At 42.8% G+C, this 13,796-nt stretch overlaps 1 protein-coding gene across 1 annotated transcript; it reads right to left on the bottom strand.

The window, feature by feature from the left end:
- Positions 1-724: 724 nt before the first annotated feature.
- Positions 725-1,600, bottom strand: LOC141629818 (uncharacterized). The gene is made up of 2 exons (XM_074442758.1): positions 1,312-1,600; positions 725-1,023 (listed from the first exon to the last, which is right to left on the bottom strand). Exons 1-2 carry the CDS (start codon positions 1,598-1,600, stop codon positions 725-727), a joined length of 588 nt encoding a protein of 195 aa, XP_074298859.1.
- Positions 1,601-13,796: the final 12,196 nt, after the last annotated feature.

Below are 13,796 nucleotides of genomic sequence, written 5' to 3'. Positions count from 1 at the left end.
GTATCTGGTCTATGCAGGAAGCAGAGACTTTACTGATGTAATATACTGGATGCTGCATCCTATCTTGTTCCCTGACCAGGACGGCGCTTACCGCCACCTCTGTGACCGACAAATACAAGAACAATGGCTCCCCTTGCTCTGGCTTGGCCAGCAGCGGTGGCATGCTAAGGTAGCATTTGAGTTCTCTGAACGCTTTCTCATGCTCTTCCGTCCATTCGAACATTTGGCTCTTTCTTAGTATATCGTAGAATAATTTGCATCTGTCTGAAGCTCGTGAGATGAATCTGCTCAATGCTGCTACCTTCTCTGCTAGCCGTTGTACGTCTTTAGGCTTCTGGGGTGATTCCAATTGGAGCACTGCCTTGATTTGCTCCATACTAGCTTCGATCCCTCTCTACGTCACAATGTATCCTAGAAATTTTCCCGAGGACACCTCGAATGAACATTTGAACGGCTTCAGCTTCATCTTATACTTCCTCAGTGTTTCGAAGGTGTCTGATAGGTGGACCATGTGCATTCTAGCTTCTCTTGACTTTACCACCATATCATCAATGTACACCTCCATGGGTTTTCCTATCTGATGTTTGAACATCTTGTTCACTAGACGTTGGTAGGTCGAACTGACATTTTTAAGACCAAAGGGCATTACGTTGTAGCATTATATACCCCGTTCTGACATGAATGATGTTTCCTCTTGGTCCACTGGGTGCATCTTGATATGGTTTTAACCCCTCCAAGCGTCCAGGAAGGTGAGCATTTTATGCCCGGCTGTAGCATCCATCATTGTATCGATATGTGGAAGTGGAAAAGGGTCCTTTGGGCAGGCTTTATTCAGGTATATGAAGTCTACACAGACTCTCCACTTCCCATTCTTTTTTGGCACCACTACTACATTAGAGAGCCATTCTGGGTAATTGACTTCTCTAATTTTCTCTGCTGCCAGGAGGCTGTCTACTTCCTTGTTGATGACCTCGTTTCGTTCTGCTGCAAACTTCTTTCCGCGCTGCTGCACTGGGGTGCAGCCTGGGTTCACACTTAATTTATGCGTTATTACGGATGGATCTATATATACCATATCATTGTGGGACCAGGCAAAGCAATCCATGTTAGCTTTAAGAAATTGAACTAACTGATCCCGAATCTTACCTGTACAACTTGCTCCTACCAGCACTGCTCTATCCGGATGCGCCTCGTCCAGGTGGACCTGATCTAGCTCCTCCGAGCGTGGCTATTTATATCCCTCCGAGGTGCACCGGCTCTGTAATTGCTATGAGGGGAGCTTGGTCGTGGCCTTTAGAGCCTGCTTGTTACAGGTTATGGATTCCTCCCGATCTTCTTTCACCTTTACTATTCTCCACGGTGTCGGGAACTTGAGGCATTGATTATACGTTGAGGAAATGGCTTTCATTTGATACAACCATGGCCTTCCCAAGATGACATTATAGATTGATGGGCACTTGATAACCAAGTACCTTGCCAACTTGTTGACCCCCTGTATAAAGGTTGGAATAGTTATCTCTCCTAGTGAATGTGCCGTCTCGCCGCTGAATCCCACTAGTGGTACAAATTTCTTTGCCCGGTTCTCCTTATTGAAGCCCATTATCTTAAGAGTTTCAAACATGATGAGGTTCACAGAGCTTCCGGTGTCTACCAGGACCTGTTTTAAAGTGTAGTTCCCGATAGATAATATTATGGTCAATTTAATTGAATAAAGCTACCCACCTATTGTAAGTGGGTATAGATTATGATAAGAGCATCGTGGTGTTGTTCTGTTTCATTTTGTGCATCTGCCTTGTCAAATGTGATGGTTGGCAGATCACTCTAGCTTACTCTGTATGACATTTCTAGACAATCCCCTTTACCTTCTTTGGCTCGTCTCTTAGCCGCAGAATAAGTTAACCCTGATAACTGGAATCCACCTGTTATCACATTAATAGTCTTGGTGCAGATAGGTGGGGCAGAGGAAAGCACCTGATTTGTTGTTTCCCTTTCCGTACCTGAAACTTGACTTCCTTTCGGAGCATAAATCAATCTTCCGTTTTGTGCCCTATATCCTGGTGATATTCGCACTTCTTGCTGCGGTCTCTATCGTCGTTTGGCCTCTCTTTCGTTGGTGGTTTAGGCCACCTTACTTGGTCGCCTAAGGCCCTTAATGCTTTTAGAATGCCCTCGATACTTGTAGTGAACCCGTACTCACCCAATCTGGGTGGATACTTTGAACTATCCCCCTACTGCGAATTTTCTGTCACCTTACTGATGTTGGGTCTGTTATACGGCGTAGCTTTCTCTTCCCTCTTTTCCGTGGGAATTTTTGTGTTTGTTCTGTCGGGGAATAACATCCCTTTCCTGGACAAGATATCCTCTTCCAGCCATAGCGCCGCTGTAGCTCGCTGCTACACTTCCTCGAATCTTTCGCAGGGATGCATAGTTAGCTCTTTGTATAAATCTGAATCCTTGTCCAAGCCCTGACGAAAAGCGTTAATGGCTGTGGATGTGTCGCAGCCTCGTATTGCCACTTTTTCCGCCTTGAATCTTGTAACATAATCCTTAATTTATTCCCCAATCTCTTATACGATCCCGTAAAGATCGCTAGGTTGCTTTGGAGTTCTTCTGATGCTTGCGAACTGCTGATTAAAGGTGTTAACCAGATCAGCAAATAAGGATATAGATTTGTTAGGGAGGCTAACAAACCACTATAACGCTTGCCCCGATAATTTTGACCCAAATCCTTTATACATGCAGGCCTCTTTGGATGCTTCTGCTGCTGTAGTGACCATCATTTTCTGCTTATACTGGCTTTATGTGATCGCATGGATCTGCGGTCCCATCGAAGAGAGTCATCGTAGGGACGCTGAATCCCTTGGGCATGGCTACAGCTGATATGGCGTCTGTGAAGGGTGAATCGGCGTAACTATCTGATGTTGCCATCTCCATAGGGGGTGGCATTCCTGGGATCCTCCTAAGGATACTGCGTAACTTCTGGTACTGCTACTCTATATAGGCGTCTCTGCCTGATGGTTGCCCGTGCATCAGCGGCTGCTAAAACTGGGTTCCGATTAGGTTCTGGTGTCCGATTGCCGATGTTGCCGGTAATTGAGGTGTTTTCGGTCTTGCACTGGTTACCCACGCATATTCCAGCCTAAGTGATGCTGGCTTCGTGGCTAATGGAACTGCTGATCCCAGCCGACTCTTTAAATTCTGCTATGTCCTCACACCTGCGCTAGAGAGATGGTCAGGGTAAAAGAAACTGTTTAAAGGCAGATTACCTGACACGGGTGTTGGTTCCTGGTGCGCTAGCTCTGAATCCGGCATTAGCGCTCAAAAACCCTATGTGAATCAGACCTCTATTCTGCCGAGGTGTTGCGGGGTAACAACCGATTCTGCCTTCTGCCAACATCTGGTGTTGGCGCACCTTTGGGTGCTGTGCCCTGCGTCCAGGTTACTCGAGCAGCATTCTGGTATCGTAATTCATCGATCTGTGCTCTATGGGAGTTGTTATCCGCATCCATCTGTGCTCTCATACTTCTGTTCTCGCTATGCATGGTTCTGATAGTCCTTGTCAGGGTATCCAGACCATTTATCATAATGTGAGTGGGACTCGGAGGTGCCTGGTCCTGAGGTCTGGGTTACGCCTGCTATCCCACGTTTTGCTTTCCTTAGCTGGTACCTGCGTCTTTTACCTGCACTTTCCTTGCCTCTGTTGGGGTCGATGCTATCTATGGACTAGTACTCTGCTTCGTTATTTGTTTTGAAGCTGACCCTTGCGCAGTAACAGCGTACGTTTGCTGCGCCTGTACCGTGGGTGTTGTTGCGGCGAGCTACGGTTGTGCCTGTGCCGTAGGCGTCCCTTTTGTCTTCCCTGAATTTGTTGGCGTATTTCCCGACATCTTACTATCCTGCGTATACAGATTAATGGAGATGACCACTATGCCCCATGGTGGGCGCCAAACTGTTTTGGTATATTTCTACCAAATAGGGTTAAAGTGGTCTTAGTGCCTAATCAATATAACGAATTTATGTTTGATTATTTGTTTAGGTTTTGTTGTGATTTGCGTATGATATTTGACTAAGAATTAACAATTTACACAAGAGAATTTGGTGACGCGGAAAACCCAATGTGCGAAACAACCGCGGGGGGAGACGGAATCCCCCCAAGATTTGCACTATAATTGTAACAACCCGGATTATAAAATAAAGGGAAAACGTATATTAAATGAATTATCAGAGTATAACAATGATAAAAGGGTCAAAGTGGCGGAAACACCTAACCAATCTGGTTCGCTACTAAACCAAAACCAAACTAATACACTATTCAAAGGTTCCCAAAACATAAAGCAAAGTACTAATTCATTATTCATCTCGCCGCACAGTACTTCCCCAGCAAGATATCATCCAAACAACAAATCATCTGAACAACCTGAGAATAGGAGTCGACAATCAGTCAGGAGTAACTAGATGCTCTCCCAGTTATGTTTGCAATAATTTAATATAACCAACAATCATTAACAATTAAATTGCAAAACCAGCAAACATGCGAGATCATCTATACTCATGAAAATCAAACTCAGACTTACTACCCATGATATTATCAACACTAGACGATTGAGACTATATGAACTTAGACCATATGCAACCACTAGGCCATGACTCATAAACTAAAGTAGACATGATCCACTGTACATAAGGCACAAAGCTAGCAACAAAGCATAGCAAATAGAGCGAACGCCGCTAGAACATTTAATTGATGATCTAGCAGATGGAACGTTTAACTGACGAACCATCGGTTGTGAAGTATTTAACTGATACTCCACGGTACTATATATAGTGTATCACCACTACCTATATGCCTGTTTTGTGTGGATTTTTCGCAAGGCAAAATCAGGTCAGGATAGATTTAGGCAGGGTTAACTAGCTCTAATTTATCTGTGAGTTAGGTTGACAGGGTATAATTCAAGAAAGTAAAGTACAATAAAAGAATAACAATAAGACAAAGAATTTTGTACGTGGAAAACCCTTAAATGGGAAAAAAACCACGGGCATTAAGCCAGGAGAGGGTTTCACTATTATATTGATTATTTAGCACAATGGGACGTAATTAGCTTATAAGTTGTGAGAGAATATTGTATGCTTGAATTTGTCTTGTGTATATCTTCTGTCTTCAAATGATTTCCAAATGCTTCTTATATAATGATATGCTGAACGGCTGATTAGTCTCACCATTAATGCCAAATATTCCGTCATAATTACCCGAAATAATACCCATTATTACATCCTTAATTGCTGCCTTAATTGTAGAATCTTGCTAATTAATGATGTGCGTGTATTCTTCTTATAATATGATATCCTGGTCTAATATCGTCCTGATATTTTGACCTTTGTCCTCTCCATGGCCTGGCGCCTATCTTCATGTGTCCTAGTAGCTTGATATCCTGACACCGTGACAGTCAGGCTAAGGCAAGATATTGATCAGGGATATATGCGGATTTCCAGGCCCAACAATGCCTAAGACCTGGCCAGACCTCTCGATGCATTAACTGTACATCGAACGACACTCGGGACCTAGAACGTTTAACTGATGAATCTGGCCACCCCCGAACATAGACCAATAAACCTTCAAAGAGCAGCTCTAAATTCATTCCGATAGTATTTAACTGATACTACCGTCATCTATTCGACCAGCCAACAAATAAATGCAGAGTTTAACTGACTGCACATGACATGCATGAACCACATCATGACTCAACTCAGAAGAACACTTTAACTGACTGTTCTACCAACATATGAACAAGAGTAACCATTCAACAAATGAAACAACAAGGATATAACACATTGCATACCATACAACATATGAATCAAGTGTAAACAACCAAGATTATAGTAACTTCAACTATAACTTTAACAATAACCTTACCTCCTAACCCAATGTTGTATTAGCTTTAGCTATAACATTGACTTCATTAGCCTATTGTTATATTAGCATTAGCTATAACATCGCCATGTGCTTAACTTATAGTAGCCCAACTATAACATTGAGCTATAATATCACAGTTATACAGCTTCACCTATAACTTTATCACAACCTCAGAGTTGTACCAACCCAGCTATAACATTGAGCCATAATCTCAAGGTTATACTAGTTTAGCTATAACTCTAGGCCTTCTTATAAACACCCACCAAGCCGCTACTAGGATTTCCACTCGGAACCCTAGCCGCGCACCATATGCCCAAAAACGAGGAATAAGCAACATATCTTATGCAAATTTAACGGTAAAAACACAAACGTAAACACACAAACACAATTAACATGATAGTAAACAATCAAACACATACTAATCATACAAAACAATCATTAACTCATATTAATTACATCAATTGGCATAAACACAATTAAAAGAGAAACACCTAGTAACTTTTTTAGCAATCAATGATGCAAATTAATGAAAGCCTCCATGAAAGACATGATCAACAAATCCTTGTCTCCAACACGTGACAACATCCCCAAAATTGACTTTAAAGAATGACCAAACCCATGGGCTAGAAATTGTGCTACGCAAATCCTCTTTCAAAAACGCAAAGGAATGACATCTTCTTCTTTATCCATTAAAATAAGAGACCTTAAAGGCAGGTATAAAAGCTCATACAAATAATTCTCATAAAAATATTTGGAGATAAGTATGTTGTAAAGATAAGAGCAAGAATTGTGGAAATATGATTTGTGTATGAATTTTGAAGAAGGAAAAAATACATAACAATGAAGTCAAAGGGAGAAAAAAGAACAAAAGAGAGAAAAGGAGGATAAGTGGCATGCGGCAATCATGCGTGGAAAAAGAGAGAGCAGCTTTATAGCTTTCTTAGGGTTTTGTATGTATATAGGATTATTATAGGGTTAACAAGTGGGCTTTGGGTCCATTAGCTCATGTGCCAGGTTGACTTCTGAATGGTCTGGCCTGGAATATGGAGTAGGTCTGTAATTGTTTCCTTTATTGCTTTTCCTATTGCTTTTTTCATAGTCCTTTGGTCCACTGGATGATCCGAGTTTGTAGCTCTTGTCTTCTTCCAGCCTGATAAAAGCAAGGGTTTTGGCCTGGACATCTTCGAAGGTATGGCAGGGATACTTAGTGAGCTCATTGTATAAGTCACTATGAGGTAGCAACCCCTGCCTGAATGCCTCCACTGCTGTTCCAACGTCACACCTGGGAATAGATACTTTCTCTTTGTTGAATCTTCCGAGGAATGTCCTGAGAGTTTCATCAGGCTTCTGTGTAATCCTGTAAAGATCACTGGATCGCTTCTCTAACTCCCTACTACTCGCAAACTGCTGGTTGAAGTTGATCAGGTTGGAAAAAGAATGGATGCTCCCAGTTGGCAGGTTGATGTACTACTGTAAAGCAGGTCCGGTCAGGGTTGTTCCAAATCTCTTGCACATGCAAACTTGTCTGAAATCACTGGCAATGGATGCTGCTAACATTCTATGTTTGTAGAGGGCCACATGATTTTGTGGATCCGTAGTTCCATCATAGATTTTCATAGACGGGACCACAAACGTTTTGGGCAAGTCCACCTTTGCTATTTCGTCTATGAAAGGCGATTCAGCATAGCTGCCAGGGGCAGCTTCTTCTAAACTGGCAGGTACTCCAGGTATCTTGTCGAATTTTTCATTTAGCTCCTTGGGTTTTTTCCAATTTTTGTTTCAGAGCTTACTCAGATTCTCTTAATTGTAGGATTTCAGCCTCAGTTTGGGCTTCTTTTTCTTTCAAGCTTTCCAACTCAGCTATTTGTTGGAAGTCTGCATTCAATTGTTCTTCAACGGTAGGCTGGGCCATTTTTGTAGGATATTTGAATTTTTGTAGGATGAGGAAAAAAGATTTAAAGAGCTAGATGCCCCACGGTGGGCGCCAATTGTTTTGGGTGGATTTTGCGCAAAATTAGGTCAGGATAGATTTAGGCAGGGTTAACTAGCTCTAATTTATCTGTGAGTTAGGTTGACAGGGTATAATGCAAGAAAGTAAAGTACAATAAAAGAATAACAATAAGACAAAGAATTTTGTACGTGGAAAACCGTTAAATGAGAAAAAACCACAGGCACCAAGCCAGGAGAGGGTTTCACTATTATATTGATTATTTAGCACAGTGGGACGTAATTAGCTTATAAGTTGTGAGAGAATATTGTATGCTTGAATTTGTCTTGTGTATGTCTTCTGTCTTCAAATGATTTCCAAATGCTTCTTTTATAATGATATGCTGAACGACTGATTAGTCTCACCATTAATGCCAAATATTCTGTCATAATTACCCGCAATAATACCCATTATTACGTCCTTAATTGCTGCCTTAATTGTAGAATCTTCCTAATTAATGCTGCGCGTGTATTCTTCTTATAATATGATTTCCTGGTCTAATATCGTCCTGATATTTTGACCGTTGTCCTCTCCATGGCCTGTCGCCTATCTTCATGTGTCCTGGTAGCTTGATATCCTGACACCCTGACAGTCAGGCCAAGGCAAGATATTAATCAGAGATATCTGCGGATTTTCAGGCCCAACAATTGCCCCTTATCTCCTTATTTTCGATGTGTCAGGACAAAAAATAAGGAGATAACTTTTAACTATGGAAAACTGCTCAACGGTTGATTTGTGACTAACCGGCTTCTGTAACGGCTAGTTGTTCAGTTTATGCCGCGTGTTACAATCACTGCAACTTCCCTAATATTTACCCTTCCAAGTTGCGGTTGAAAGCCTAGTTTCACCGCCTATAAATACTTCCTCACTTCATTAAGTTGATCTTCACCAAAAAAATCTATTCTCTTATCTTCTAATAATCTCCTTCTTCATCTTTCTTAATTTCCAGATTTTAACTTTTAATTAATTTTTAGCAATCTTTTAATAATGGCCGCAAAAAAGAAATCTTCCAGGGCGGCAGTATCTCCTGGAACTCCACCTGTTCAAAATCCTGAGGAAACTACTTCTGAAAATATTCCTTCATCTTCTGCTGGTCAACGTCATGTGGTTGGTTAAACGAATGATTCTCCTCTTAAGATGATTTCAATTTTCCATGGTGATTTCCAATTCAAACCCACAAAAGCTCTGCAAGATGATCTGTCTCTCTCAAATTGCCTGAAGCCTGAATTTGAAAAGGTGTTGAAGGATAAGGGAATCATTCCTGCTGATTTCGAAGTTTGGATCCCTGAAAATTCTTCTATCAGGGCTGACTGGGCATGTCCTGGTTGGTTCTGTATTCATGATTGGGCCTTCAGGGCAGGTTGTAAGCTTCATTTTTCTCCTCTTATGGTGGAGGTTATTAAAGAAATCGGTGTTCCTTCTTATCAGTTGATGCCTATGGTATGGAAAGTGGTCTGCTCTGTTGAGTATCTCTTTAAAAAGCACATTATTTCATTTTCCCTTGATGACCTGAAGACCTGTTACGCTGTCAAAACCAATAGCCCTGGCCGTATAAGCTTTAAGGTCAGGCCTTCCACTACTCCCCTTCTCAGCAATCTGGACAGTGGCCATGACAAGAACTGGGCTGCTGTAATACTCCGTATTTATGAGTCTTTGGGTACTCTATCGAGTAGGCCTTACTCTGTCGAGTAAGGGTGAGTTGCGTTTTAAAATAGTTTCTGACCTGTTGGGTACTCGACCGAGTAACTAGGATACTCGATCGAGTAAGGGGGTACTCGATCGAGTACCTTAGGTACTCGATCGAGTAGCCGGTTTATGGGGAGTTTTTTTCGGGTTTTGTTAATTATGCGATTAAGATATATAACCTTTTTCGTCATTATGCTAAACACTTTTGCAAAACCTAATTTCTGTCAAAGAGAGAAAGCAAGTACGTTCATCATCTTAATTGCATTGTTAGCAAATCCCGGAGTTTGGAAGGTCGGTTTTCATCGTTTGTTATACCGTTGAGATCCTTGCGTCAAGGGTAAGATCTATGTACCCTTTTTGTTGTCTTTCCTTTAAGTTGGTTAAACCCTAATCTAGGGATTTGGGGGTTTTTGAGTAGTTTGTGATTTGGTAGCATTTGTATGTTGTATGATAGGAGGAGGGTTCGTAGAAGAAGCTTTTGATTCAAATTGTAGAGACCGTCGATAGTTGTGCTTTCTAGGTAGGATTTCCTACTCAAATATTACTCCCATAATGGGATGATTGTTGATGTGTTGTGGTTGATTGAATAATATAGTAATTGTATTGTGACGGTTGTTGATTGTGATTGTTTGTCTCTGGTTCTCGAGGCGTGTCCTCGGCTGAGTGGGGTCACTTGCGGGAGTGGCTTCACGCCCTAGTTTCGCCCTTCGTGGAACCCGCCACGAAAGGGGATGTGCACATTAATGGACAGGGTTATCGCTCGATATGAGGAGCGGGGATTTGGTGGGTACGGTGCGGTCCCCCAGCATCGGCGGGACTGGTCCGTGGACGATCGGTGATTGAGATTGTTGGAATTGGTGTGGTTGTGTGTGTGACGGTTAAGTCATGCTTTATCTTATTGATGATATATATTGAGTTGTGTGATTAGTCGGACCGGTTGTTGTTTTGTAAACTGCGGTGATCCATTCGGGGATGGTGAGCATAATTGAGCAGTTTGAGTTGAGTCTTGGGATAGGCGGGAGGTGCCACTTGTCGACGATAGAAGTCTTCCGTTTGTAGTCTTTTAGTTTTATGACATTTCAGGTATTTCAAGAGATGCAGTTGGTTTTAAGAACTTGTACCCGTATTGTGGGATTTGGTTTCAGTTGTACTTTTCACTAAAAGTTATATCATTTAAGTTGTTTCGTTATTGTCTTATGAATATCATGCCTCGGGTAACCGAGATGGTAATATCTTTATACCTGAGTGGTCCTGGTAAGGCACTTGGAGTATGGGGGTGTTACAAATGGTATCAGAGCGACGATCCTGAAACCTGTAACCAATGAACCTATTGAACATAGGGAGTCAATTAAAATGAACCCGGGGTAAAGGTTGTAGGAGCTAATGCAAAGGCTTGGGAGACGTCCTGAAGTCGCGAACTCGCCCTATAATTTTGAACCGGTCACATGGGGGGTGTATGTCAAGGTCGAATGCGTTGTTTGGTTAGCTGGTGTGTGAATGTGATGAAGTGTGTGTAACTGTTGGGTGTTTGCGGTAGGAAGTTGGGAATGTGAAAGAAAGGTTGATGATATATGTAGAATTGTAGTTGGAACGAAAACATGTTGGGTGTTTACAATGTGGCATTTAATAACATGATATAATGATTTCGTAGATCGTATGAAAAGATGTGTAGCATTATATGCTTAGTTATGATATAATGTTGGTTTTATAAAGTTTTTAGCATGTTAGCATATGATATAGCATACGGGTAGCGTTTCTGAGTTAGCATGACTCGATCGAGTGGGACTGACTTGATCGGGTGGGTTTTTGACGATTTTGAGTCCAGAATCGTGTTTTTGGGCACTCGATCGAGTACCTCGGGCACTCGATCGAGTAGGGGGTCACTCGATCGAGTAGCCTAGCTACTCGGTCGAGTATGTTAGAGATCAGAAGGTCTGTTTGGGGTCTGAGGTTGGGGCACTCGATCGAGTATAGTGGGCACTCGATCGAGTAGCCTGTTACTCGATCGAGTATGTTTGGGAACTCGATCGAGTAGGGTCTGGGCAGCTTGTTTTCGTGTTTTGAGGTTTTGGCGCGTATGTTTATATCCACCCCTTTTTCTGTTATAGTTTCAAGATGCCGCCCAAGAAGAATGCGTTGTATGCGAGAGCTGAGCTTATGAACATAGATGACATCGTTAAGATGTTGGAGCATCAGGATGCTCTTACTGAGGCTTTAAAGACTGTGGGGAAAGATAAGGATAAGGATAAGGAGAAAGAGGTTGATCACTCTAAAATCAGCCTCTATATAGCGAGGTTTAACCCGAAAGAGTACAAGGGAGTTGGGGAGCCGAACCTTCTTGATAGCTGGCTTAGAGAGATGGAGAACATATTAGATTTGGTTCACTTGTCTGATGAGATGAGAGTGGAACAGTGCATTCTATCCGAGGGAGGCGGTGATAAGTGGTGGGATACGGTGAAAGTGAGTGCTAAGGAGTTGTATGTGAACCAAGGTTTACGTGCTATACCTTGGGAAGAGTTTCGTAGGGCTATGAGAAAAGAGTTTGTACCGGAGCATGTGAGGAGTAAGTTGAGGGAAGAGTTTGACAGTTTTAAGATGACCGCCGAGATGTCCTGTGGGCTCGAGTACTACAGGCGGTTCAATGACAAGTCTAGGTATCTTTGAGGATATGGGTTTGAGTGAGGAGAATCTGGCGTTGAGGTTTGAGAGGGGTTGACCCCTAAGATTATGGATAAGTTACCCGTGGGAGTCCTTACGATGTTAAGGAAGCTTGTGAGAGGGGGCCGGGAGAGCCGAGAGGTTGGTGGAGATGGCTCGGAGAGGTCGGGTGGTGAGAAAAGGAAGTCCGAGAGCGAGGGTGGTGGCCAATCTAATCACAAGAAAGGCAACCACAATCGCCTAAAGAGTTTTCTTAAGGTCGGGTTCGATCTTGAGGCTTCCTTTGGGCGTGGCCATGGAAGTGTTAGTGGTAGTTGGGGAGTGACCTGCTATAGTTGTGGTGGTGTAGGCCACAAGAGACATGAGTGCACAAGTGCACCGGAACTTTCCGGAGACTCGCGCAGAGCTATGCGAGCAATAGACCGGGCCGAGTCATGGCCAAACCGGGAAGTCGAGCTACCAGTGGAGGCAACCGCAACGGCGGTAATTCTTATCAGAAACCACCAACGAACAATAATAACAATCAAGGGTCGGGTGCTAAGCCGACCACATCAGCCAAGATCTTGTCCGGGGAGGTGGACGGAAGACCGATGGAAAGTTATTCATGATGGAGAAGAAAGCAGCTGAGGAGGATGCACACGTTATCACCGGTACTTTTCTTGTTAATGGTATTCATACCTTTGTTTTGTTTGATTCGGGGGCTTCTCAGTCGTTTGTATCTTCGAGTCATGTTAAACGGTTGGGTTTGAGGGTATATGAGTCTGTAAGTGAGCAAGTTTTTATAACTTCGGGTGAGTCTGTATCTTGTGCGAGGTTATATAGGGATGTACCTATGATAGTTGGTCAAGTTGATTTCCCTGTAGACTTGCTAGAGTTTCCTTTTGACGGTTTTGAGATGATAGTTGGGATGGATTGGCTGGGAAAGTATAAAGCTAAGATAGACTGTCATCAAAAGAAAGTGTCTTTAAGAGGTCCTAAGGGTGTTAGTGTGTCTTATCGTGGGTTTCTAGTCAAACCCAAAGTTAAGTTGATTGCAGCTGTCACTTTGAAGTCTTACCTGAGGAAGGGATGTCCTTTGATCTTGTGCTATGTGGGAGATGACCGGATAGAGAGTCCGACAGTTGATCAGATACCGGTGGTGGGAGAGTTTGAGGATGTGTTTCCAGAGGAGATTCCGGGGTTGCCGCCGAGAAGAGAGATAGATTTCACAGTAGAGTTGAAACCAGGGACGGGGCCAATCTCTAAGGCACCGTACCGTATGGGTCCTAAGGAGATGGAGGAGCTTAGGAAACAGTTGGATGATCTGATAGAGAAGGGATACATTAGACCTAGTGTATCGCCGTGGGGAGCACCAGTTCTTTTCGTAAAGAAGAACGATGGGAGTTTGAGGTTGTGCATAGATTACAGGGAGCTGAACTGAGTGACGGTGAAGAACAAGAATCCTTTACCAAGGATAGATGACCTGTTTGATCAGTTGAGTGGTGCATCGGTCTTTTCCAAGATTGATCTGAGGTCGGGGTACCATCAGGTGAAGATTAGAGAGGTGGACATACC

This window comes from Silene latifolia, chromosome Y (genome assembly GCF_048544455.1).
Source record: "Silene latifolia isolate original U9 population chromosome Y, ASM4854445v1, whole genome shotgun sequence".
NCBI classification, from domain to species: domain Eukaryota; kingdom Viridiplantae; phylum Streptophyta; class Magnoliopsida; order Caryophyllales; family Caryophyllaceae; genus Silene; species Silene latifolia.
This window is presented reverse-complemented; position numbering and strand designations above follow the sequence as displayed.

Coding starts and splice junctions, on each gene's coding strand:
- LOC141629818 (XM_074442758.1), bottom strand. CDS start 1,600: ATGGGCTTCAATAAGGAGAACCGGGCAAAGAAATTTGTACCACTAGTG. Junction 1,024..1,311: donor TCGGGAGGAATCCATAACCT/GTAACAAGCAGG, acceptor GTGTGAACCCAG/GCTGCACCCCAGTGCAGCAG.